Raw genomic sequence first — 23,306 nt, forward strand, 5'->3', positions numbered from 1 at the left:
TTTTTTTTTTTTTTTTTTTTTTTTTTTGAGACAGAGTCTTTCTTTGTCTCCCAGGCTGGAGTGCAGTGGTGCAATCTCAGCTCACTGCAACTTCTGCCTCCCAGGCTCAAACAATTCTCCTGCCTCAGCCTCCTGGGTATGTGGGATTACAGGTGTCTGCCACCATGGCTGGCTAATTTTTTGTATTTTTAGTAGAGACAGGGTTTCACCGCATTGGCCGGGCTGGTCTTGAACTCCGGACCTCAGGTGATCCACCTGCCTTGGCCTCCCAAGCTGCTAGGATTACAGTCATGAGCCACAGCACCCAGCCATTTTCTCATTTTCTTAATGAATCCAATTATGCTACTTTTTTTTCCCCCCTGAACACACTTCCTTTTTATACCTTTGAAATACACACAGACAAGTATATCATAAGAAAAAGTACAGATTTATCTGTTAATGACCTTTTATTCCCCTGATTATAACTTTTGCTTAGGTTATACACACACATATATGGGTATATGTGTATGTCTGTGTATATATATACCAACATGTACCTATATATACATATATGCATCAGCCATTTTAATCAGGGAGAGAAAAAGATAATTAACAGAAAACATCTAAAGAAAGAAAATCGCCAAATTCAATCTTTTCCACAAATAATACAGCAGATATGAGATGACAGTGGAAGGGTAAAGGGTGTGGAATTAGAGGACCTGAGTTTGAGGCCAGCCTCTGTTTCTTCTGAACTGTGAGGTGTCGAACAAATCACTGTCCCATTTCAAGTCTCAAATGCTGTAGCAACTAACGGAAAAGTGTAATGCCAGCCTTGCTCACTTTATGTTATTGTCATGAGAAATCCATTATATGAGGTGTGTTATGTTACATGTTAACAGGCAAGAAAAACAGATCAGTATTGAAAGTGACATCTCTTTTCTTTATGGACAAAATTAATTTGCAAACTAAAATTTTATGTACGTGTGTTTACATTTCAAAGAATTCAAAATTAAAAGGATACTATCCTTTCTTGAAATGAAAAAGCTTTGCCAATCTGATTTTGTTTGGGGTGCTTTGCCATTAAAACAAACATGGAACCACATGGAAATTCCTCCTCAGAGCAACTCTCAGAGAACAGGAAGGAGCCCAAATCCACGACCCAGAATCTGGGTCCTGCTGTGTTCCACAGAGCACCACCTGGATTCAGCCGCTTTGCTCTTTGATCCAAGGGCTTCCTTAGAAGGTTTGCAAACAGAGTGGTCCTCAGTTAGACCCTGCCACTAGATTTCAGTGACATTTCTTTCTTTGTTCTGTTCATTCTCTTTTGCATTTTTTTCTTAAAGTTCCTCGCGATTTTTTTCTGCTTACAAATGAAGCGGGTGTTGAATTGGACATATTAGGCAAAGAAGTGAGGGGGAGTGAAGAAGGAAACAGGGTCTAGACTCTGCTCATCCCTGTGCACCCCCCAAATTTTGATTCATAATAACACCCCCCAGCACCTGGCTGTGTGTGTAGAGAGAACAACCTGGCTGTCTGGGAAGATGCCTCTCCCAGGAATTGGCTGAGAGCGATTACTGTCCTCATTTCATAAAAATGAGACTCAGAGAGGAAGTGACTTGTTTCCATTCTTCTTCTGTAAAATCGCTCTTGGCATGCAGGCACTGTGAGCCATGGATAAGATGACATTAGGGTCTGACACAGTGCCTGGTGCATGGCTGGCACTCAGAGAATGCTCACTGAATTAAAAAAACAAAAAGCATCACACACATGCAGAAACCAAACTCTATGAGCTGACGTTCAAAGCCTGTCTTTGCCAGACTAGCATCTGAAAGAGCATTTCACTCCTTATGGGCTGTCCATTCATTCATTCAGCAAATATTTCCTCATTTCCTGCTCCAAGCAGGACTTAGGTGCCAAGACCGTAGGAGAAAACAAGACTCAGTTCCTTTCTAGGACTTCTCATTGAGCAGGGGAGAAAAGACTATTGCACAATTGATCAGGTAACTTCAACTTTACCACATTTTGTGCAGAAGTACAGATTGTGAGGAGGGTAGGTAAGGGGAAGGCCTGACTTTGGGGATTCAAGGAATGCATCTAGAGAGCATAATGGGTGAGCATGCTTTGAAGGACGAGCAGGGCAGGTGCCTCAGGTAGAGGAAGAACATGAAGTAAGGCCTCCCAGTGGGAGGAAGGTGATCGGCAGACCCTAGAACAGAGACAAGAGGCAGACAGGGAGGCCTGGAGGATGAGCCAGGAGACCACAAAGACAGGACAGGGCCGGGTCTCACGGGCCTTCCTTTTCCTGGCCTTTGGGTTTACTAAGAACAGTGGAAGCAATTAAATATTAACAGTTTAAAGATGGAAGGTAGGTTGCATGACACGATATTGTCAGACACGTGTGAACCAGAGCTACTCCATCTGAAACAGGAGTTGGGGAAAAAGAGGCTCAAACCTATTGGGCTGTATTCCCAGATGGTTAAGGCATTCTGAGTCACAGGATGACACAGGTGGTCAGCACAAGATACAGGTCATACAGACCTTGCTGATAAAGAGGTTACAGTAAAGCGGACAGCCAAAACCCACCAAAACCAGAATGGCCATGAGAGTGGTCTCTGGCCGTCCTGACTGCTGCACTCCCCCAGCGCCAAGGCAGCTTACAGATGCCACGGCAACATCAGGAAGCTACCCTAAAAAGGGGAGGCATGAATGATCCACCCCTTGTTTAACATATCATCAAGAGATAACCATAGAAATGGGCAACCAGCAGCCCTCGGGGCTGCTCTGTCTATGCAGTAGCCATGCTTTTATTCCTTTACTTTCTTAATAAACTTGCTTTCACTTTGCACTGCAGACTCGCCCTAAATTCTTTCTTACACAAGATCCAGGAACTCTCTCTTGGGGTCTGGATTGCGACCCCCTTCCTGTAACAATATCATTTTTGTTTTCAAAAGACCTGCCTGCTTCTCATAAGAAGAATAGAGCATGGATTTTAGTATCATCTTTAGCCCTGGACTGGAGACCCAATAAGTGTCAGGAACTGGACAAATCTTTTCATCATATCCTCTCAATAATGTTGCAAGGCAGGAACATTTACTTTGGAGAGAAAACTGAGGCACAAGGGCATTGAGTAATGTGTAAAGCCAGGTACCAGTCAACACTGATACTCAGTCTCAACTGGCCAAAGTCACTTCATGATTCCAGTGAACCCACGCCTACCACGAATGCAGTGTCAGGTCCTTAGCAGGTGCTGTAAACTACTAAACCATACCTGTTTGTTATTTCATGAATGGACAGAAGAACACATGTACGAATGAATGAATGATTAACGCCAAATGTGTATGGAGAGATGGGTGTAGAAAGACCAAAGAATCAATGAAGTCAATGATAATAAATTGGCTACAAAAACAGGTTCAATTCCCTGGTCCAGTTGTTCATCTGCTTCATCATGGGGCAACCTTAACAGGCAGTGAGTCAATTAAAGCCCAGCTCAATGCCAAGTATAAAACTGAGGCTGCTGCACTCCTTCTTGCCCTTTCCCCAGGCACCCTGGGCACGTCTGGAAAGAGAAGTGGCCACTCACTCAGTACTTTGCACCACAGGGAAAGATCCCATCCGTACATAGGAACTGTGCGCTCCGTTCTCTCTCTTCCCCAAGATTTCCTTCACACTGAACAAATCCATCAGGTCAAAACCTGTTCAAAGAGAAAAGCTGTGAGTAAGTTTGGGGAAGGAAGAGTCTAAGAGACAAAGGAAAATCACATCCACTTTCTGCAAAGGCAGCCTGCCCATCCCGCCCCAGGAGAACGGAAGTGGAGGGCATCGTTTAAGGGCGTATTCAGGGAGGAAATAAGCCCCTGAGTAATGAGATACACAGCTTCAGCTTCAACTCCGCGAAGAAGGTGCAGGAGAACACAGACGCTGGCTTTCTCAAGAGAATGTGTGTGCGTGTGCTCAAGCGTGAGACACACGGACGGTGTCCTGGCTGTGTGAGAGCCGCAGGGCCTTGGTGTTCACAAAACCGAGATGTGTGCACTTCGCGCATGCAGCCTGGCTCCGTAGGCAAATGGCCACGAGGGCTTTCTTTTCTGCAGCCACATTTTTGCCTTGCATTTGGGCTTTGCTTGGGTAATAGTTTGGCAGCTTTTGAGTTTCATGATTTTAAAGAGAGAAACGTCACAGAGGAATACACTGTCTTCATGATACTGCATTATTTGAAAGGATTCTGCTTGGCTTTGTTTTTCCTTAGTTCGGTTTAATTTTCCTCTGAGAGGCCCTTATATGCACTGTCAATGTAAAGTAACGGAAAAAGCAGGGGCTTTGGGCTTAGGAGAGGGTCAAGGGTGAGGATGGGCATTTGATCCTGAGCAGCCATGTGTATGTGACACTGGGCAAGTCACATGACCCACAAGAGTCTCGGGTACTTCACTGTGGAAGGAGAGCACTGATGCCTACTGGATAGGGCTCTGTGGCAACTGCATGAGACCCTAAATATGCAACACTCAGCATATGATGACAAATTCACACGGTGGGTGTCTTTTTACGAGTTATTCCCACGGCCACCAGCACATGCTTGTCCACATTCCCCCACAATCAGATCCTTTTGCAGACCAGGTTCTCAGAGGGGTCTGAAGACAGTGCATCCCAGCACTCGCCTGAAACTGCCTCTCAGACACTGGGGAAAGCTCCCAGCAGGTTAGAGGGAAGCCTGCTGAAGGCAGGAAGCAGACCGAACTCATCTGTGCACCCCGAGAAATTATATACTTCTCGGCATTGGCACCTAACCTAGGAGACTTTAGGAAGAGTTCGTTACTGTCTCCAACATTCTAAGGTATGACTGAAAAAAGAAAACAAAACAGGAAATGAACCTATCAGACCACCATTACGATGAATGTCTCTTAGCCTCTTTTACCACTAAATTCTGCCCAAAAAGATTATCTATTCCTTCAGTACATGCTTTTGAAAGCCAGGTCCATGCCAAGCATTGTGTAAGAAATGTCGGGGAGGGAAGCAGTAGCACTGACACAGAGTTTGAGTGTTAGAACTGGAGAGGTCTGGGTTGTGATCCTAACCACCATGTCTTTGCTGGGTGGCCTCAGGCAGGTTGCCTGATATCTCTGAGCACTTTTTTTCGTTGTTGTTGTTGTTTTGTTTTTTGTTGTTTTGTTTTTTTATCTGTAAAAAGGTGATTGCTTTAGAATGTACCTCATTGCTATGAGACTTAATGAAATGACAAAGTTCTTCATACAGTACCTGGCATACAGCAAATCACCAACAAAGCCCTTTTTATATTCACAGTTGTACCATTGTCTAACACTAAGTTCTGTTTATAGATGTCAGGTATTTATTCAGCAGATCTTTATGAGAGTTTGCAATATGCCACACCCCGTGAGCAGGGTTGCAGCAGGCACCAACACAAAATCCTGGCTCTGGGAGAACTGGAACCAGTGGGGAGGCCAGAAAATAAAGAAATGCACAGGGCAAGCGTGCAGTATGATTTCAGGCATGGTCAGGGAGCAGGGTAGCACTGGACAGGAGCAGGGCTGAGGTGACAGGGAAGGTGCTCTGGGGGAAAGCTACAAGGCACAGGCCTGTTCTGGTCCGCGGTGGCCTGGGAGGGGCTCTGAGCAGGGCAAGGTTGCTCTGGGATTGGAGCCCTTCGCTTTCTGGATTGGACCATTCCCAGCACCATGCCATCTTGTGGTTGTCAAGTTCTTGGAAAATGACTAAGAGCCGCTTTTATGTCACATATCAGCTATTTAATGGAATTCATGATATCATGTTAAATGATGTTGGGTCTTGGGAACAGTATTCAGAAGCTTTATTGCAGATGGAAAACGCGCCCCTCCAAACCGTGCTTGTTTATACTCACTAATGTGAGTGATTCAGCATCTCTGGAGATGGGTGATTTGTAAGAGGGAGCAGGCACCCACACTCCTGCAACCGAGGTCCCCTGTGGTGTACGTGTTGACCCAGCTGAGAGGCTGCCACAGGGCACAGGCTGAGTGAGGCCAGCTTCCCTCGCCTGCCAGCTGCTTGAGGACACGGCCCAACTTGCTGAGTTCGCCACCCTATTCCCCATCCTCGGGACCCGCAGGCCTGGCCCGCGGTGCAGATTTGTCAAACTAAACATAGGGCCTCACTCTGAGCTGTAATGCAGCCTTGGTCCCTGGGAGAGACCGTGCGGAGGATAGTACACCCATCACGTGGGCCGGATACTCCTGAGTGAGTCCCACTGATGAGCTGTGTGGCCTCAAGCACGAGCCCAACCTCTCTGAGCTTGTTTCCCCTGCAGTTTTATAAAATTCGGATAACAATAGCACAAGATAGTAGACAAGTAAGGGCCATGATAACAATTTACATGCAAATCCCTGTTCGCAACTTTCTCTCCCTGTCAGCTCTCAGGTAATTTACTCAACCTGTCCAGACCTCAAGTCTTCACCCATCAAATGGGACATTAAGAATAACCAGTTGGCGGAGCACAGTAGCTCACGAGTGTAATCCCAGCACTTTGGGAAGTCAAGGTGGGTGGGTCACTCAAAGTCGGGAGGTCAAGACCAGCCTGGCCAACATGGTGAAACCCTGTCTCTACTAAAAATACAAAAATTAGCCAGGCGTGATGGTGGGTGTCTGTAATCCCAGCTACTGCAGGGGGCTGAGGCAGGAGAATTGCTTGGACTTGGGAGGTGGAGGTTGCAGTGAGCCAAGATCGCACCACAGCACTCCAGCCTGGGTGAGAGAAAGAGAGAGAGAGAGACTCCGTTGCAAAAAAAAAAAAGAAAGAAAGAAAAGAAAAGAAAAAAAAAGAACAGCCAGTCATGATCAGGCCTGGACAGGCAATGGCCCTGCACAGTGTCTGCCTGTCTGCCAGCGTCAATACACTCTGGCTCTACTATTAGACACTCATGTCTTAGAAAATCACTCTGAGTTTTAAATGAGAAAATGTGTAGGAACAGGCCTGAAATACAGTAGGTCCTCACTAAATGCTGGGTGTTCTAATGGATCCGTCACCCTGAATGAGAGCATGATCACTCCTCTAAACCCTCACAAGTTCTAGACAAACATGCGGCATGGAGACGTGGGTGGGTCTCCCTGACACCGACATCCTGTGATCCTGGCTGAGTCACTTTCTGGACATCAGTCTCCTCATCTGTAAACTGGGAGAATCGGTGCAATTGGATCATCTGTTGCGTTTTTAGCACCAAAAACTATTGATCATATTTTCTCCAATTTTTGCCATGGCTGGAAAGAGCCCCAGTCAAACTGCATTTCTTGCATAACAGTTAATTTGAATGTGCAGTTTTATGCAGTGAAGAATCCCTGTGTTCAGTATGCCGGGACATGTGAGTTAACAGAACAGCCGTGGTTCCTATTCAAAGGCATGGGTTAATCCCAGGTAAAGGTACAATGTGCACTGGGCATTTACAACGTTTAACGCAGCCCAAGGCTCTCTGCTCCCACACAGAGTTCCAGCTGGGAGACTGAGGAAGTTATCTGGTTTTGTTAAGCCTGTTTCTGTAACTGGAAAAATGGAGAGAATAATCTATTGCAGGGCTGTCATGAGACCCAAGGGTGATGACGGGATTAAATACCTGGGGGAAAGCCAGAACCCAGGGCTTGCTCAGTCAACCCCACTGTCCCCGCCTGCGGACCACAATGGGAACCTGTTGAGCCAAGTGAAGCTTTGTCCCCTGACAATAGCTCTGCCACCACCCCAGGGCCCCACCTCGCTCACTCCAGTTATAAGGACCAGGCCTCCTGAGTGCATGGCTGGGCGTGGCTGCCACCCCCAGGAGGGAGGGAGTCCTGGGGAGTATCCCCGTGAGATCCTAAGTTGGGTGAAGCCAGTCAACTGTGAAACATTTACTGACTGCCTGCTGAGAGCAGCCCCTCCCCCTCATCTGCCCCAGCCCCAGGCACTGCTGTTGGCACAGCCCCCAGCCCACCTGAGCAGGGAAGCAATGCCCAGAGGCTGCAGTCTCAGCATTGCCTGGGGTCGGAAGCCTCAAGAGTCCCCACAGCTCTGAGCCCCCAAGCAGGCCCAGTGACGAGCAGCTGCTGAAACTGACTTAGCCCCATACAACAAGGGGCCTTTGACAACCCACCGGGCAGCCCCTGTACTGTGGCCCTGTGTCTGGAAGTGTCCTAGAGCCTGAGGAGCCCCCACAGTGGGAGGGGCTGGTGCCTCTGAATGGGGGAGCTTGGCCACAAAGACCTGGAGGGCCCTGGAGCTCCGGGGTTACAAGAAACTGGAGCCTAAGGTGAGGGGAGCACAGCCTGCTCAGAACAGAAAGCCTGCTTAGGATCAGATGCTGTCTCGCAGGAAGGCGGACTAGTGAGAACAGGTGTTGAGGACAGCCCATTCTAGGTTCAAAACTTGGCCCGGCCCTGGCCAGAGGCAGGAGGCATCCTGGTGGCCTCCTCCTCAGTGATGCAGGGGTGAGGATGTGCCTTGCAAGGTTGTCACCTTTAGGGGCTCAGACAGCACGTCGCTGCTGAAGAAAAGCAGTGGACAGTTTAATCGAGGGAGCAGAAGCAGGCCGTGATGTGGAGGGAGGGGAACACCGCAGTCGGGAACACCAGGGTTCCCGTCCCTGTTCTCAGACTCAGCAGCTCCACGGCTTCAGGGCAAGTCCTCAGCCTCTTAAACTTCCATTTGTCATCTGTGCAGCTGCTTGAGGAATCCCACGGAGGTGGGGTCCCTGGAGGCTCGTGGGGAGTGGGGGCTCTTACTCAGAGGAGGCTCACAGGTGGCCTCAGCAGCCCCCACACACTCACTGAGGGATGAGGGGGAGGGAGGAGAGCCCAAGAGCTTGTCCAGGGCGGACATGTGCCCACCCTGGGAAAGGTAAGGGCTGGGAACTACAAAGTGAGTGTCTCCTCTACTCCACACACCATCAAATGCCACTAAAAACTGACACCCTCATCCGCGATTCCCCTCAGCAGTCGTATTGGAGAGAATATATGAAATACACTTGTTTCCAAAAAGCAAGCCTATGCTCTACTTTCTGGTTCCACTTTGATTGGTTTCAGTGAACAAAAACAAAGAGTTGAACACAGCAAAACTCAGAACAAGAAGGAATTAACTGGGTGGCAGCAAAGGGCACCAAAAAAGAAAAGATAGATTGCCCAAAATAAATAAGGGCTGGGAAGGAGAATAAAAAATGTTCCCGAGGAAAGAGGGCTGCGTTGCAAGGCACTCTGAGATAAAAAAGCAATTGTTTCATGCAAAATAGATGGGACACCTCGCTGAAGCCGGGAGGTCACTGGACCACGTGGTGTCAGGAGAACATGGCGATGGCCCAGGTCACTGGCTGCACCTGCTGTGCCAGGCGCCTACTGTGAGCTCCTCACCTCATCCGGCAAAGGTCGACCTGCATGGAGTTCTGCCAACCCCCCGGGCTGCTTTAGTTCCTCTCGGAGTCTAGATGGGTCTGGGCGAGATAGAAGCAGCAGCTTATCTGTCTATGCGGCTGCCTCCTTCAGTAGATGGAGAGCTCTTCGAGGAAAGGGATGATTCGATCTGTTTCTCTATCCTTAAAATGCCTGCTGCTTTTGCTGTTCCTGTTTGAGCGTTTGTGGGTTGTTCGTGGAAAGAGAGAAGAAGGGACTGAAGGAATTCATGGCCTGCTATTCGGGGCCTCCTATGTGTTAGATGCTGTGTGGCCTGCTGAGATTGCAGTCATCAACAGGAATCTGGGCTGCTGGGGGATGTCAGGACCCATGGTGAAGGCACACTGGCTGGGAATGGGGCAGGCTGGGGCAAGCCAGGCTGGGCTCTGTCAGCCACATCAGGGAGTTTGGGTTTCTTTCTTCAGGCAATGAAGAGCCACTGAGGGCTTTAAAGTGGGGGAGAATTACCATCTGGTTCGTATTTCCCAAGGTCATTCTGGTGGCAGGGGATGCAGGGCAAGAAGACCAGTAGAGGCGGGGAGGTGAGATGAGGGCAGGGGAGGGGAGGGCTGGAAGAAAGAGTTGAACTGGAGAGCTGTTTAGAAGGTGCCATGGGCAGGACTTGGTGATTATCTGGATGGGGGGCCCAAGTGGAAAGACAGAGAAATCCAGGATGCCTGTGGCCAAATTTGAGACCCACACATGCCTAACACACGCTTAAAGCGCCAAGTAGATGAACTTCTAGAAAAGTTGTGTAACACTTTTATTGGGTAGAATTTGCAGAATATTTGGTTATCAGATCTGAGAGGGACTCTTGAAGACATTCTGAAGGATCCACTGTTACACAGGTGAGGAAACTGAGGCTCAGAGATGTCAAGAGATTGACCCAAGGCTTGCTGGCTGGCGAGCAGCAGGGCCATCTAAGACCTATGCCTCCAATCTTCTGCATCTATTCTCATCCTCATGCTCACAGACCCAGCCAGATACACCCTAAGAATAGCCAGAGTCATTTACGGGAAAGCCTGGAGGTGAGGCTTTTGGCAAGTGCCTCTTTTCCAGAATACAAAAGCTGTCCCTATTACCCAATGGCTTTTAAACTGGCAAATCTGAGGCTCCATCTCTCAATAACTCCCTCTTCAGCCTGGGCATGGCTGGAGCAGGTTTTTGGGGCTGGTTATAATTAGAGGGGACGGTAGATAAAGCACGTTCTCTGTGCATTCAGAGCTGCACAAACAGGGCGTATCTGCTCTGCAGACTGAAGGATGTCCAGCTGGCACTGTGATTTCTTTTCCAGGGAGGTTCCAAAGAGGGAGGGGGGCTTCAGGACTCTGGCTGTGGACTGACACAGGAGGGTCCATAATAGAGGGTCCCAGTCACCAAACAGACTCTTTGGAAGGATCCTCCACATATGTCATAGACTAAGAAGTCTGTTCAAAGTTCCGCATTTTCATGTGCAAGTGCACATGTGTGTGTGCGCGCGCGCACACACACACACACACACACACACATACTCCCGAATCTTCCCTGCAAGAATCAGTTATTTATTTATTTGAGGTAGAGTCCTGCTCTGTCCCTCAGACTGGCGTGCCCTGGCGTGATCTCAGCTCACTGCAACCTCTTCCTCCTGGGCTTAAATGATCCTCCCACCTCAGCCTTGGCTAACTTTTTTCATGTGTATTTTTTACAGAGATACGGCATGTACCACCATACTTGGCTAATTTTTGTATGTATATTTTTTGTAGAGACAGGGTTTCACCATGTTAGCCAGGATGGTCTCGATCTGTTGACCTTGTGATCCACCCGCCTCAGCCTCCCAAAGTGCTGGGATTACAGGTACGAGCCACTGCACCCGACCGTTCTCTATTCTTAAGACCCATAGAATAATGCCCAAGCATAACAAATGCTCTCAAACAGTTCATATGCTTGCTGGGGAGTTAGACAGGGAAGCAAATAATTATAATACCTTCAAATTGGAGTTCTCAGAACAGAATAAAATGCTAAAAGAGCCACTAATCACCTGTGGGTCTTCAAGCAGTTTCCTGGAGGTGACTGTTGAGTTGGGCTTTGGGGGATGAATAGGAGTTCACTGTGAGAATGAGGTGGGGACGGGCACACCACAGAGAGGAAATGTCATAGCCAAGGGAAGGACTGCATCTTTGGGGGCAAGCAAGCATTCCAACAGACTCATGAGTATAAGCTACGACAGAGGCAGAGCCTTTCCTGCAGAGTAGAAAGCATGGACTAGATTCTAGAAGCCAAGGAATCCAGGTTTTAGAAAGACACCACTTGAAGCGGAGGGAAGAGGGCAGTGCTGGAGACTGACGTGCTGGTTACAGAGATGCTACGACACTCCAGAGGAGAGGCAATAGTGGTCTGGATGGGCCTGATGGCAGCACAGGAAGTGCAATATGTATTTTTAACTCTTCCAGCCACCAAGTAGATGCAATGACAGGAAAAGTGCTGTGTCCCCTCTCTTGGGCTGCCTGTCTGGGGGTGGCCAGTCTAGGAAAGGGTTCTGAATCTACATTACAATACAGCCTATTTTCCCCTTCTTATGGCAGGAAAAGAGACTAACTTTTGGTGGTCTGGGGAAGTTTGCCTGATTTTTAAGACACATATGAGTTTCATTTCTTCACTCTGTTGAATCAGTTACCTAGAAATGCACATGTACAGTCCAAGCTCCTAGATTGGCCACTCAATGTGGCCAAACAGTGACAAACGTGGACTTTGCTGAATGGTGATCTGAATGCAAATCCTGATTCCACCACAAACTCAGGCAAGTGGCTCAAGCTCTCTGTGCCTCAGTTTTCCCAACTATGAAATGTGCAACAGTGCATCTCATATAAAATACAGAGGAATGCATCTCATATGCTGTGAGGGTGGAAGAGGAAATTCATGCAGACCCACGGGCACACAGTAAACGCTCGGGAGGCATTTGTTATTACTGTTGCTTTTATTAATCACAGTACTGTCATAATGATTCGCTTCTATGGATATGTGTGTTAGATAATGAATTACTTGGGGGAACGCTGCTGTGAAGAACCCATGGCTCCCAAAGCCACGGGTAGATAATGCAGCAAGGTAAGAATTTGCTTTGAAGACAGATGTCAATGAGAGAGGTCTCAGGGAAGAGCTTGGCAGACATGTTCACACTGCAGCAGATAGAAAATAGATTATCTGAGAGCCAGAGCCTCGCTGGGGATTACCAAGGCAACAAGCGGGAACGTCTAAGTCAAACTGCCCAGAAGTTTCACACCTTGGGCAACGTATTGGGTTGGTACAAAAGTAATTGCGGTTTTGCCATGAAAGTTTTGCACAATTATTTTTGCACCAATCTAGTAGCTCAGACATGAATATACTTATTTCAAGGAAATTAAGTTAACAGAATGAAGAAGATGAAAGCCATCTTTATCTCATGTATTAGACAAATAAATGCTGACAGTGACAGCACCCCATTGAGCACCAGCTGTACACCAGGTGTCCCACCTGAAGAATGTCACTATCTTTGTTGGTTGCCTCTGAAAGTGCTGGTAGTTTATTGGGGAGATGCTTGAGCAGGGAGTAGGGGCAGGAGTCAGGGAAAGAGACCAGCTGATAGAGTGTGGCATGCGGCCAGTTACCCTGGCGGACGGCCATCCCTAGGAAACTCTGGGAAATGGGGTCAAACGTGGACCTCAGAATCTTCCCACTCAAGAAGCAGTAGCACTGGGGTGTTTCTGCACCGAGGGTCACTGATTGAGGGCTGCTCCTGAGGGGTGTTCACTCCCTGGCACATTTTCCCCACTGTGCACATAGGCAGAGCAGCCTTCCACCATTCCAGAAAAATCCCTCAGGCACAAGATGCAGATGCTGACATCTTCAAGTCAGCAGAGCACACTGACATGGCGCGGTCCCTGGGATGCAAGCAGGGTCTCAGCAGTGCCTGTCAAACACCTCGTCCTGACCTCACAAGGCTCTCTGCTAGGAGGGGGACACAGAAGTGCTGAGAATTGGACCTAAGATGACGCAGGACGGAGCGGAAGGACACCCAACCCCAGGACATTGGCAAGAAGAGCAGGGCTGCTGTCCTGCAGTGGCTTCCTGGTTGGGAGTTGGGAGAGAAGAACACTTCTTTGCCATATGTATTTAAAGTGCTGAGCAGGATGCCCAGACACAGGAAGGCCTGGATCCCCATGTTCAGGTTATCGGCTGGGATGATGGGGAGCAGCCTCGGCCATTCCTGCATGCTCACAGCCTTCTATCTGTCACATGCCTGACAGCCTTTGGTGAGACTCTGCGGTATTTCTTTCTGCTGCTGGGTCTGCAGTCACGTGTCTCTTTGTTCTCTCACCCATTGATTCACTCATATATTTATAACTCTGATTCACTCTCGCTTTCACTCCGAAACACATTTATTTATTCAGTCGTTTGCTCCCTTTGCCAATCATTTGCTTACTCATTCACCAGCTCCTTTACAAACTCATTCATTCTCATGCATTACTGAGTGACTCCTATAGAATATCCACAGCCTGCCAAATGGAAAATGTGAATGTATGTTCTTTCCTGTTGGATGGTTCTTTGATGAGAGCTGCCACCTGCACGATTCAAACCATTTTATCAGGACTCTGGTGAAAGCTGAGAACAAACACAGGGTCAGCGAGGCCACCTCTGAATTGACAAGGGTCACGCTCAGGCCCAGCAAATCATATACAGAAGCAGGCATGCGTGGTTGCTGTTTTTCCCTTACCTGTGATTTCCTTGGTTCCTCCATTGGTGTGCTTAAAGCGATCTCCTTCTACACGAACACTAGGGCAGAGCACATCTGAGAAAAGTAAGAAGAAACAGAGACTGATGAGAAAATGTGATCCATCGTCACTCTGTGAAATATGACAGCACACGAGACCCCAACCCGCCACGCAGCATGTGAGGTGGAGAAGATGCAGGGGCAGCTGGCAGCTGCGCACCCACTTATGTTTTCATTTTCCAGTGTATTTGTTAAGCATCAGCTCTGCAAATACTGTGTTCTGTACCGGGGTGAAATATGAACAAGGCTTTGTCCCTGTCTACAATGAATTTACAGCCTTGTCCAAGGAAGCCAGACACGGACATCAATATTATCAGCATAGTGGAGCAAGTGATAGATACAGGTGCCTCCTGCTGAGGGGTTCAGGACACAGATACAATACCTAATCTAACTCAGGAAGACAGAGAAGCTTTCTTGGAAAGATTCTTTTTGAAAGAACAGTAAGATTTAGCCAGACAGACAAAAGACCAAAAGGTGATACAGGCAGAGGGAACTTCATTTAGGAAAGCATGCACATATACATGAGACCTCCAAGTCAGTAGGATGTCAATGAAATGGAAATTGTGTGCCAGGACAGATCAGAAAGATGTCCCATAAGTCATCTGATGGAGCTTCAGGTACAATTCCATAAAAAGGCAAATTCCAAAAAGGAAAACTCAGTTATACGAAAGTAATTAAGTTATACAATAAAAAATATTATACAATATTACAAATATATCTTACAGTCTTCACGAATCCTCACTTTTAAAAAGTTGGAAGAAGGCCGGGCATGGTGGTTCACGTCTGTACTTTGGGAAGCCAAGGTAGGCGGGTCACCTGAGGTCAGGAGTTCGAGACCAGCCTGGCCAACATAGTGAAACCCCGGCTCTACTAATAATACAAAAATAAGCTGGGCATGTTGGTATCCACCTGTAACCTCAGATATTCAGGAGGCTGAGGCAGGAGAATTGCCTGAATCCAGGAGGCAAAGGTTGCAGTGCGCTGAGATCGCACTCCTGCACTCCAGCCTGGGAGACAGAACAAGACTCTGTCTCAAAAATTAATAAATAAAAAAAAAAGGTTGGAAGAGAAATGAACTCTTTTAGTCCCTCTAACAATTCCAGAAGGAGCACTAACTTTGAATTTTGATGTGCTGGGTCCATGCTGACTGCACTGCCGCCTACCTCTGTGGCTTGGAGAAGTCTCTTAATCTGTGTGTCTTAGCGTGGGCACCTGTGGCATGGGAGACCTTAAAACGCACACATTTGTCACAGGGCTGCTTTGAGAATTGGGTAAGATTAAGCCCACAACAGCACTGAGACTAGAGTAAGGAGGTTCTGTATTCTCTTAAATTTAGCACCCAAAGCACCTCACTTACCTCCCTGAAGACCCAGCCCTGTCCATGAAGCAATTTGATCATCACACATTATTACTATGATCACATTATTATTTGGCAGCTCCATCACCCTGTCGGTTCTATATACAATGGCCTCTTCTCATATTTGAGGGTATAAATGTCTCAGCACAGGACCAGTTTGAGACGCCTTTCTCTATCAGCAGTCAGGGGAACAAATGAGATCTTTCCTGATTTGGGAGGAGGTATTTTTAATGTTTATCCTCAAAGGCACCACCAGGTCTGACAAGCACCATGGAAGGGGTTATTTTGGAAACAGCACCAAGCTGTCTGTCTAGCACTACGTACAGGAACCGGTGCAGGCACGGCGCAATATTTAGACAGCTCTGCCCAGGACAGCGGCAGCTGTGGGGTGACGATCAATTACTTTAAGCTTGGCAGCCTGCCAGAGAGACAGGCTGGGAATTGCGTGTCATTTTAATGAGTTTAAAATTTAAGATGAGTTGACTCAGAAGGTTCTATCTATCTTTGATGATGAGCAAATCTCTGGAGGCTGGTGGCTGGCGCTCGGAGTAGCTGCTCCATTGAGTCACATCTCTGCAAATTTCCCAAGGGGAGAACCATGAACACAGAAATGATGGAGATTCTACTCAAAGATATAGAACTTTCTCAAATTGCTTTAAGGAATCTTTCTCAAAACAACCCACAAATTCCCTCTGGGGCCTTCACTAAGCCTCACACATTCACCAGGCTCAAGGGGCAATTTACAGTTGAGTTGGTTAAGTCAGAACAAATGGCTTCCAAAACACCCCTCCAGCCAGGCTTCCCAGGGATGCCAGGGCCCTCGGGGTCCACCTGCTTGGCAGGGAGATAGGGTTAGCATCCATGGCTCCTCTTAGCCTATAATTAGAAGCCATTTTGCATTTCCTTTTGGCCAAGACATCCCCATATCTTGGAGAACGATCTGCTTATTTCTCCATTCACTCATTTATTCACATGCAATTCTTCACTGAGCTCCAGATATGTTCCAAGCATTGAGCCAGCTCTAAGGTCACAGAAGTGGATAATAGAGACGTCCTCGTCCCTTCCTTGGGGCACTGCAGGGCTGACGACAGGAACAGACTCCAAACATGTGAGTACAAGAAAGGATCAGTGCTACTGGGAGTCAATGTGTCTCCACGCTTCCCAAGCCTCCTCCTCCTGGATCTTAGAGACTCTGCTCAGCCTTCAACAACCCCAGGGCTTTATTTCCATTTATCCCAGCCTGGGTAGGGAGCCCTTCCTCAGGTCCCAGTGTCAGAGACAAATAACAAAAGTTTGCTGTGGGTGAAGGAAAGGATGGCTTTAAAAAGCCTTTGGTTTTCTTGATGTAAGGGAATAGATAGGTGGATGGGGTGGTGAGTTTATTTTCCCTCCTTCCCCCTTTGAATGTGAAACAATGTTTGGGGGACAGTCTAGGAGAATGGATGAATTATCAAGCCAGCAATTCTAAACCTAGGTGAGAAGCATAAGATTAAAAGAACAAAACAACAACAAAAATACTTCTATTTGTTTAAGCCACTGTATATAAGTTTTCTTTACTTGCAGCTGAGTGCATTCCAAATTTGCACGCATTTCCTTCCTGTGAGCCTCACTGATATGCCAGGGTAACCAACTGGAAGGTCAGATTCTCTTTCCGGATATCTTAGGACAATTAATGAGGGTGGTGAAAACTAGTGCATTATTTCCTTGGTAAAAGAAATGCAGACTGAGTTACCTTCTCTATACCAATAAATATGGAATTCCAAGGTAATCCTTCAGGAGCAGCATAAGAAGTAGTTCTAAACTAGGGACAAGGATAAGTTCTCAGGAGTTAAAAATGTGTATTTTTGAAACCATGAAAACACAAAAATGAAAATGTCTAATGACAAAGACATTGCTTCCTTAAAGTCCATTTACTATCTACCCATTGGCAATCATTTTCCTTCACTCTCTAGGCAAGTGGAACATTCTAGACTTCTGAGGAGGAAAAAGGTTATCTCTTCACACAGCATAGGTTCCATTTCACCAGAAGCCTACTGATTGATCAGAGCTGCTGCTCTAAGGGAAAATACCAGGAATTTACTGCAATCTTTCTGGAAAAACACATACATTTATTTGGCCTCAGTTTACCAAAGGGCAAAAGGGGGGCATCTGTTTGTCCATTAGGGGAGGAGAAGGGCTTGCACTACATGGTGACTGATGTCCTTGTGCACTATGTTGACGCACCCATGGTTCTGTCTGCAGAACACACAGCCTTGTCATCCCCTGGCTCTTGGCAAAGAGTTTTTCCAGCTGAGAAAGGAGGGTGCATGCAATTATTGAGCACCTAGTGTGTGTCAATCATCTGGATTTGCATTTAACTTACAACAACCATCCTAGAAGATAGATTTTGTTCCCATTACACAGATATAAAAACTGAGTCCAAGATAAGAAACTCATCAGATAGGAGAAATGTATCTGTATTTGAATAAATTCCTAACTGAATTTAGCATCTAGGAAGAGATATGATGACCCCATGTTAGGAGAACAGCAGGGCTGGTAGAAACAAGGGAAGGATGCCAGGGCAGCGCCACCGGCTACCAGACAGGAAGCAATCACGGCTCATCCATCACCATGCAGCAGCCGCTGCTGAGTGCAGCTAACCACAGACAAGACGTATGACATCCAAGTGGGAGGGGGAGGAGGCAGAGGAGGGAAGAGCTTAAGCAGACGCCCAGCAGACACAAGATCCAGTTCCTCTGCTGCTCCGAGGCCAGCCAAGGAATTCTCCACACATCCCCATTTCAGATAAGCAACAGACACATGCCAGGCCCAGGGCCCAGGGCTCATGTTAATAAGGATTACAACTGTAATGGCTCCCAGGGACCGAGTGCCTGCATGGCTAGGTCCTGCACTGGGAATGCCATGTGGGTTGTTTCTGAACCTCTTGCCTGCCCTGCTGGAGGGATGTAGTTATCTCCATAAGCAGCAGACACATGTAGGTGGCTTGCTGTGCACCAGACGCTGTTCCAAGCATGTTGAATACACTGACACATTTAATTGAATCCTTACCACGGCTTTACAAGATAGGTGCTATTATTTACAGAAAGAAAGAAAGGGGGACTAACTTCTTTCTGCAGAAAGAAAGGCGTAAAGAAGTGACTCAACGGCCCAAGGCCACACAGCTAGCAGGTGGCATAGTCAGCATGATGGCTCTAGCATCCAGTTCTTGACCACTGCATGATGCAGCCTCTCCAAGGGTCAGGTCAACTGCTTCAGGTCACCCAGCCAATAGGGATTCAAGCCTGTCTGTCTCCAAAGCCTGAACCAGCAGACAGTCAGCTTGCTATTTCTACAGCAGTCCATTTTGCCTTTGAACAGCCTTGACTTGTAGAAGGGTCTTCCTCACTCTGTACCTATAGGATTCATTGGCTTATGCAATGAGAAGCCAAGGCTCAGAGAGGTTAAGTCATTTACCCAACATCACCCAGCTAACAAGTGGCACAGGCAGGAACTGAGCCTAGGGAGTCAGATGTGGGCATCTGAGCTCTTAACCACCATCCACAATCTCAGCACTGGAAAGTGCCTTGGCTGTAATAGGATAGTAACCAGCCAATCGCTGAAGAATGGCTATACTGTGTCAGCATTCCCCACAGGCTCTCATTTAATCCTCCCCATGGTCTGCAGGGCAGATACTATTATCCGTATTTCACAGGTGAACAAGTAACTTTCCTAGTAGTTGAAAGGCGGAGGGGAATTGTTATTAACCACACCTCAGGGCCATGGTGTGCACCAGGTGAATGAAGACAACCCAGCATCCAGACATTGGGTTCTTAGGCCCAGTTCCACCTCCACTACCTGTTCTGGAAATTTCTGGAGATTCCTGGCTTGCATTTTTCCTCTAGGCCAGAGTGTATCAGCACCAGCTGCCTCTCCAGAAGCCCCAGATCCTCTGGCTGGTCAATCCACATCTCCCAGATCCTTTAGGCTAGAGAGATGGCATGGTCAGGGTACCATGTGTTTTGTGAGAACATTTATATGAGTGTTTCATAGGAAGTCTGTAAAATATGCAGTAGACAAAATATTGCTGGAAAGGAAAATCCCCTGGACCTGCCGACAGCTGCAAACACTAGCCCAGGAGATCAGGGCCGCCTCCCTCCTTCCCCTCCTTGCCCCTGTCTCAGAAAGATGCAGCACGAGGAATGAGGGGTGGGCTCTGGCACAGCTGGGCCCTTCCTGATGGGAGTTGGGGATGCAGTTGTTTCTGTTTGGAAATTGATGAGGCACAAGAAACAGTAACAAGCTGAGGGGCTGCCAGAGCCATCTCTCCTCTCCCAGCCAAGTGTGAGCTGTGCACCAATGTACAGAGAAGCGAAAATGGGACCAGACCGGAGGAAAGAACCTCGAGCCCCCAGGTTGATGGCAGGAAGCTCTGGGGTCAGACAGACCTCACCTCTTTCATGTCAGTTATCCCTTGAGTGTCTGTTTCCAAACTCAAAAACAGGGACAGAAGTCCTGCCCTCTTCTGTCCACAGTTGTACTAAAGGTTAAATAAGATGGGCAGTGGATGGGAAGTTCTCAGCATGAAATCTGGTATCTAATAAGTGCTCACTTATTTATTCCTTCGTTTAACCAACACGTATTTGCCAAGCCCCTGGCACATGTGTCCTAGCACAAGAAACAAGTGCAAACACATGAACACACAGGCGAGTGGCTCCTGCCCTCCTGGTGCTCACGTGCTAGTGGAGGAGGCAGAGGGCAACACAGAAGCCGACAGGGAGGCAAGCTGGCCATAGTGTGCAGCTTGGGCCACAGACAAAATATGCCTGCGATGTGATGGGGCTTTGGCAGTGGGGACACTGGACAGATGTTGGATAAGCTAGTCTGGGAGGAGTTCTAAGGTGAGTGACACCTGAGCTGAGGGCTAAGAAGGACAACAGTCCAGCCATGGGAAGAGCAGGGCAAACAGCCTGGAGGAGCTTCACTTATCGTGGGGGTGAGGAGGGGCCAAGCCCCACAGCTAGAGTGGCAGGAGAAGAGGGGCAGGAAAGGAATGCGAAAATGCCATGCACGCCATGGAGAGCCTCGTGTCCCAAGGCAAGTTTGGAATTGAGAGCAATGCAGGCGCTGCTCATGGTCGTTGCTAGGTATGAGTACTACCTGTCCCACTGGGACTTTGGGCACCAGCCATCATCCACGACTTCAAATGGCCCAAGGGCTCCTTGGACCTCCCTTCCCTCCCAGGGATGGCCCAAAACCAAGCACCAGTAGGTGTCACCAGAGACTGTGCAGAGCTTTCAATAGGAGAGGATGGGGAGGGGATGGAGGTGAAGGGGAGCTCAGGGGCAGCAGAACCTTTGCAGCCTTTTTGCAAGAGAGCCAGCAGAACTTCCGAGACCAGTCCTCCCTTCATTCCACGCTTAATGAATACCCAGTATGCACCTGGTACTGATCTGATCCTGGGCATAAAATAATGGCAAAATGACAAGCTCTCTGTCCTCAGGGAGCTGCCATCCAGTGGAAAAGATGGAAATTGATCAAACAAGGCACTGGGGTCTCCAAGACGTGTGTGATGATAGCAGGGGTGGCAGTAGTGGGGAAGCGCTAAGGCAGGGATAGAAGACAGGGCGCACAGCAGGTGGCTGGAGGCGTGGGATGACTGACTGCGCTGGGGGAAAGGCTGATTGGGAGGTTTGGGAAAGGACCTGGAGGTAAGAGTGGGGACACATGGCTGGGATGATCAGCAAAGGGAAGAGCAACGGTGAGATGAGGTGGAAGGGGCCAGAGGCTGGGGTTGGGGCTGACGGACCCTAGTAAGATGTGTCACTCTGCAATAGGGGGAGGGCCTGGCAGTGACAGGGAAGGAATGGAGGCAGAGACCAGCCAGAAGGCCACCACAGTGGTCCAGGGGAAGGAACGATGGTAGTTTGTCCCATGTGGTGGGGTGGAGGAGAGGAGAGATCACAGTCCCTGGATCTATCCTGAAAGCAGGCTGAGCAGGCTCTGGTGGTAGATTACATGTGGAGTGTCTGAGAAAGGGAATGCTCTGCCCTGCACGGCTGGAATGCTGGAGCCATAGAACATGAGTCCAGTGGTGGACATTTTCCATGTGAGATGCCCTATAGGTGCTCAGCAAGCATCAGGATCTTAAGCCCGGCTTTCAGATCTCAAGGTGTGGGGCCCAATTGGAGCTTTCCATTTGGAAGTTGCTGAAGCAGGGATAGTGTTTAAAGCATCGGGAGTGAGTAAGATCATTCAGCAATATATCTAGAGAGAGGAGAGAGGTCTGCAAATCAGGAAGTCTTCAATATTGGAGGCCTGCAGCCTCCAATATTGAAATGTGAGTGATGAGGAGTGGCTGGCAAAGGAGACTGAGAAGGGGAGGCCAGTGAGGTGGGAGGAGAACCAGGGAGAGGGAGGTCTGCAGGGTACGTGGAGGGAGCGTTTTACCCAGCAGGGAGCAAGCAGTCCACAGCACCAATTCCTAAATGTCAAATAAAAAGGGGGACAGCCTGTGCCCGGTGGCTTACACCTGTAATCCCAACACTTTAGGAGGCAGAGGCAGGTGGATCACTTGAGGCTAGGAGTTTGAGACCAGCCTGGCCAACATGGTGAAACTCTATCTCTACCAAAAAACACACAAAAGCTAGCCAGGTGTGCTGCTGTGCAGCAGTAGTCCCAACTACCCAGGAGGCTGAGGCAGAGAATCACTTGAACCCAGGAGGCAGAGGCTACAGTGAGCTGAGATGGCTCCACTGCACTCCAGCCTGGGTGACAGGGCAAGACCCTGTCTCAAAAAAGAAGGGCCAGCATTAATGGTGAGGTTCAGCATCCTACAGGGTATTGGTGCCCTGAATGACGGAGTGAGGGCCCCATTGGAGCAGGTTCAGAGAGAATGGCTGGGCAGCAATGGGAGACAGCAGGGACAGCACCTATGTCAAACCCAGACTCTTCCCCTGACTCCTAGTTTCAGAGATGGTCTGAACGTCTAACCCCATCCTCCAATAATGACTCCTGAGGAAGCTCTTTTGGGAAACTACAGGAAAACACTCATACTCCCAAATGCTTCCACAACCGATCTCTCTCTTTTAAAAAAAATTTTCGAAGAGACTCCCTCCTTAATGATTTAAAAATTATTTTCACCAAGAAAATTAGCAAGATGCTAATTCCTCTACTTCAAAGTTGGGGTGTCCTGAGATAACAAGTGGACTGACTGTCACCTGGTTCACCTTGCAACCAACAAGCTCATTATTCCAAGGAGCTCAACAGTGTTGAAAAATACCCCCCCCAATAATTGGAATTAAGGCAGTGGAAGTGTAAGAAGGAAAAGAAAAAGCAAAGACATGTTACCAAATCCCTAGATTCAGCAAGCACATTCACGCACCAGGACCTTCAGGAGCCCTTCTAATTTTCTCTGAGGGGAAGATGAACAGTCACAAGAGTAAGTGGCTGCCCCAAAGTAACAGACCTCATTAACACCCAGATTCCAGCCCCAGTTTGCCTGACATCCAGTCTCCCATCTTTGCATGACAGTGTGCCCTGCAGAGATGGCCAATGGGGAGGGTAAACCAAAGACCAGAGTAAGGCAGAATGATCCATCTGTTGAGCAAGGGTATGGGGACCCTTAATAACCACTTAAATTGCCAGGCGTGGTGGTTCACGCCTGTAATCCCAGCACTTTGGGAGGCTGAGGCAGGCGGATCATGAGGTCAGGAGACCAAGGCCACCCTGGCTAACATGGTGAAACCCTATCTCTACTAAAAATACAAAAAGTTAGCTGGGTGTGGTGGTACATGCCTGTAGTCCCAGCTACTCGGGAGG

General features: G+C 48.2%; 1 protein-coding gene across 2 annotated transcripts in view; it reads right to left on the reverse strand.

Moving 5' to 3' along the window:
• Window positions 1-23,306, reverse strand: part of COL22A1 (collagen type XXII alpha 1 chain) — a 317,529-nt gene that overhangs the window by 234,659 nt on the left and 59,564 nt on the right. For both annotated transcript variants that reach the window (XM_032254428.1, XM_032254418.1), the window contains exons 4-5: window positions 14,096-14,170; window positions 3,560-3,671 (exon numbers count right to left, since the gene is read on the reverse strand). In XM_032254428.1, the coding sequence (XP_032110319.1) occupies window positions 3,560-3,671; window positions 14,096-14,170 (187 nt within the window). The remainder of the gene's footprint in view (window positions 1-3,559; window positions 3,672-14,095; window positions 14,171-23,306) is intronic.

Source organism: Sapajus apella, unplaced genomic scaffold (genome assembly GCF_009761245.1).
Source record: "Sapajus apella isolate SASKATOON/1434 unplaced genomic scaffold, GSC_monkey_1.0 scaffold3, whole genome shotgun sequence".
NCBI lineage: Eukaryota > Metazoa > Chordata > Mammalia > Primates > Cebidae > Sapajus > Sapajus apella.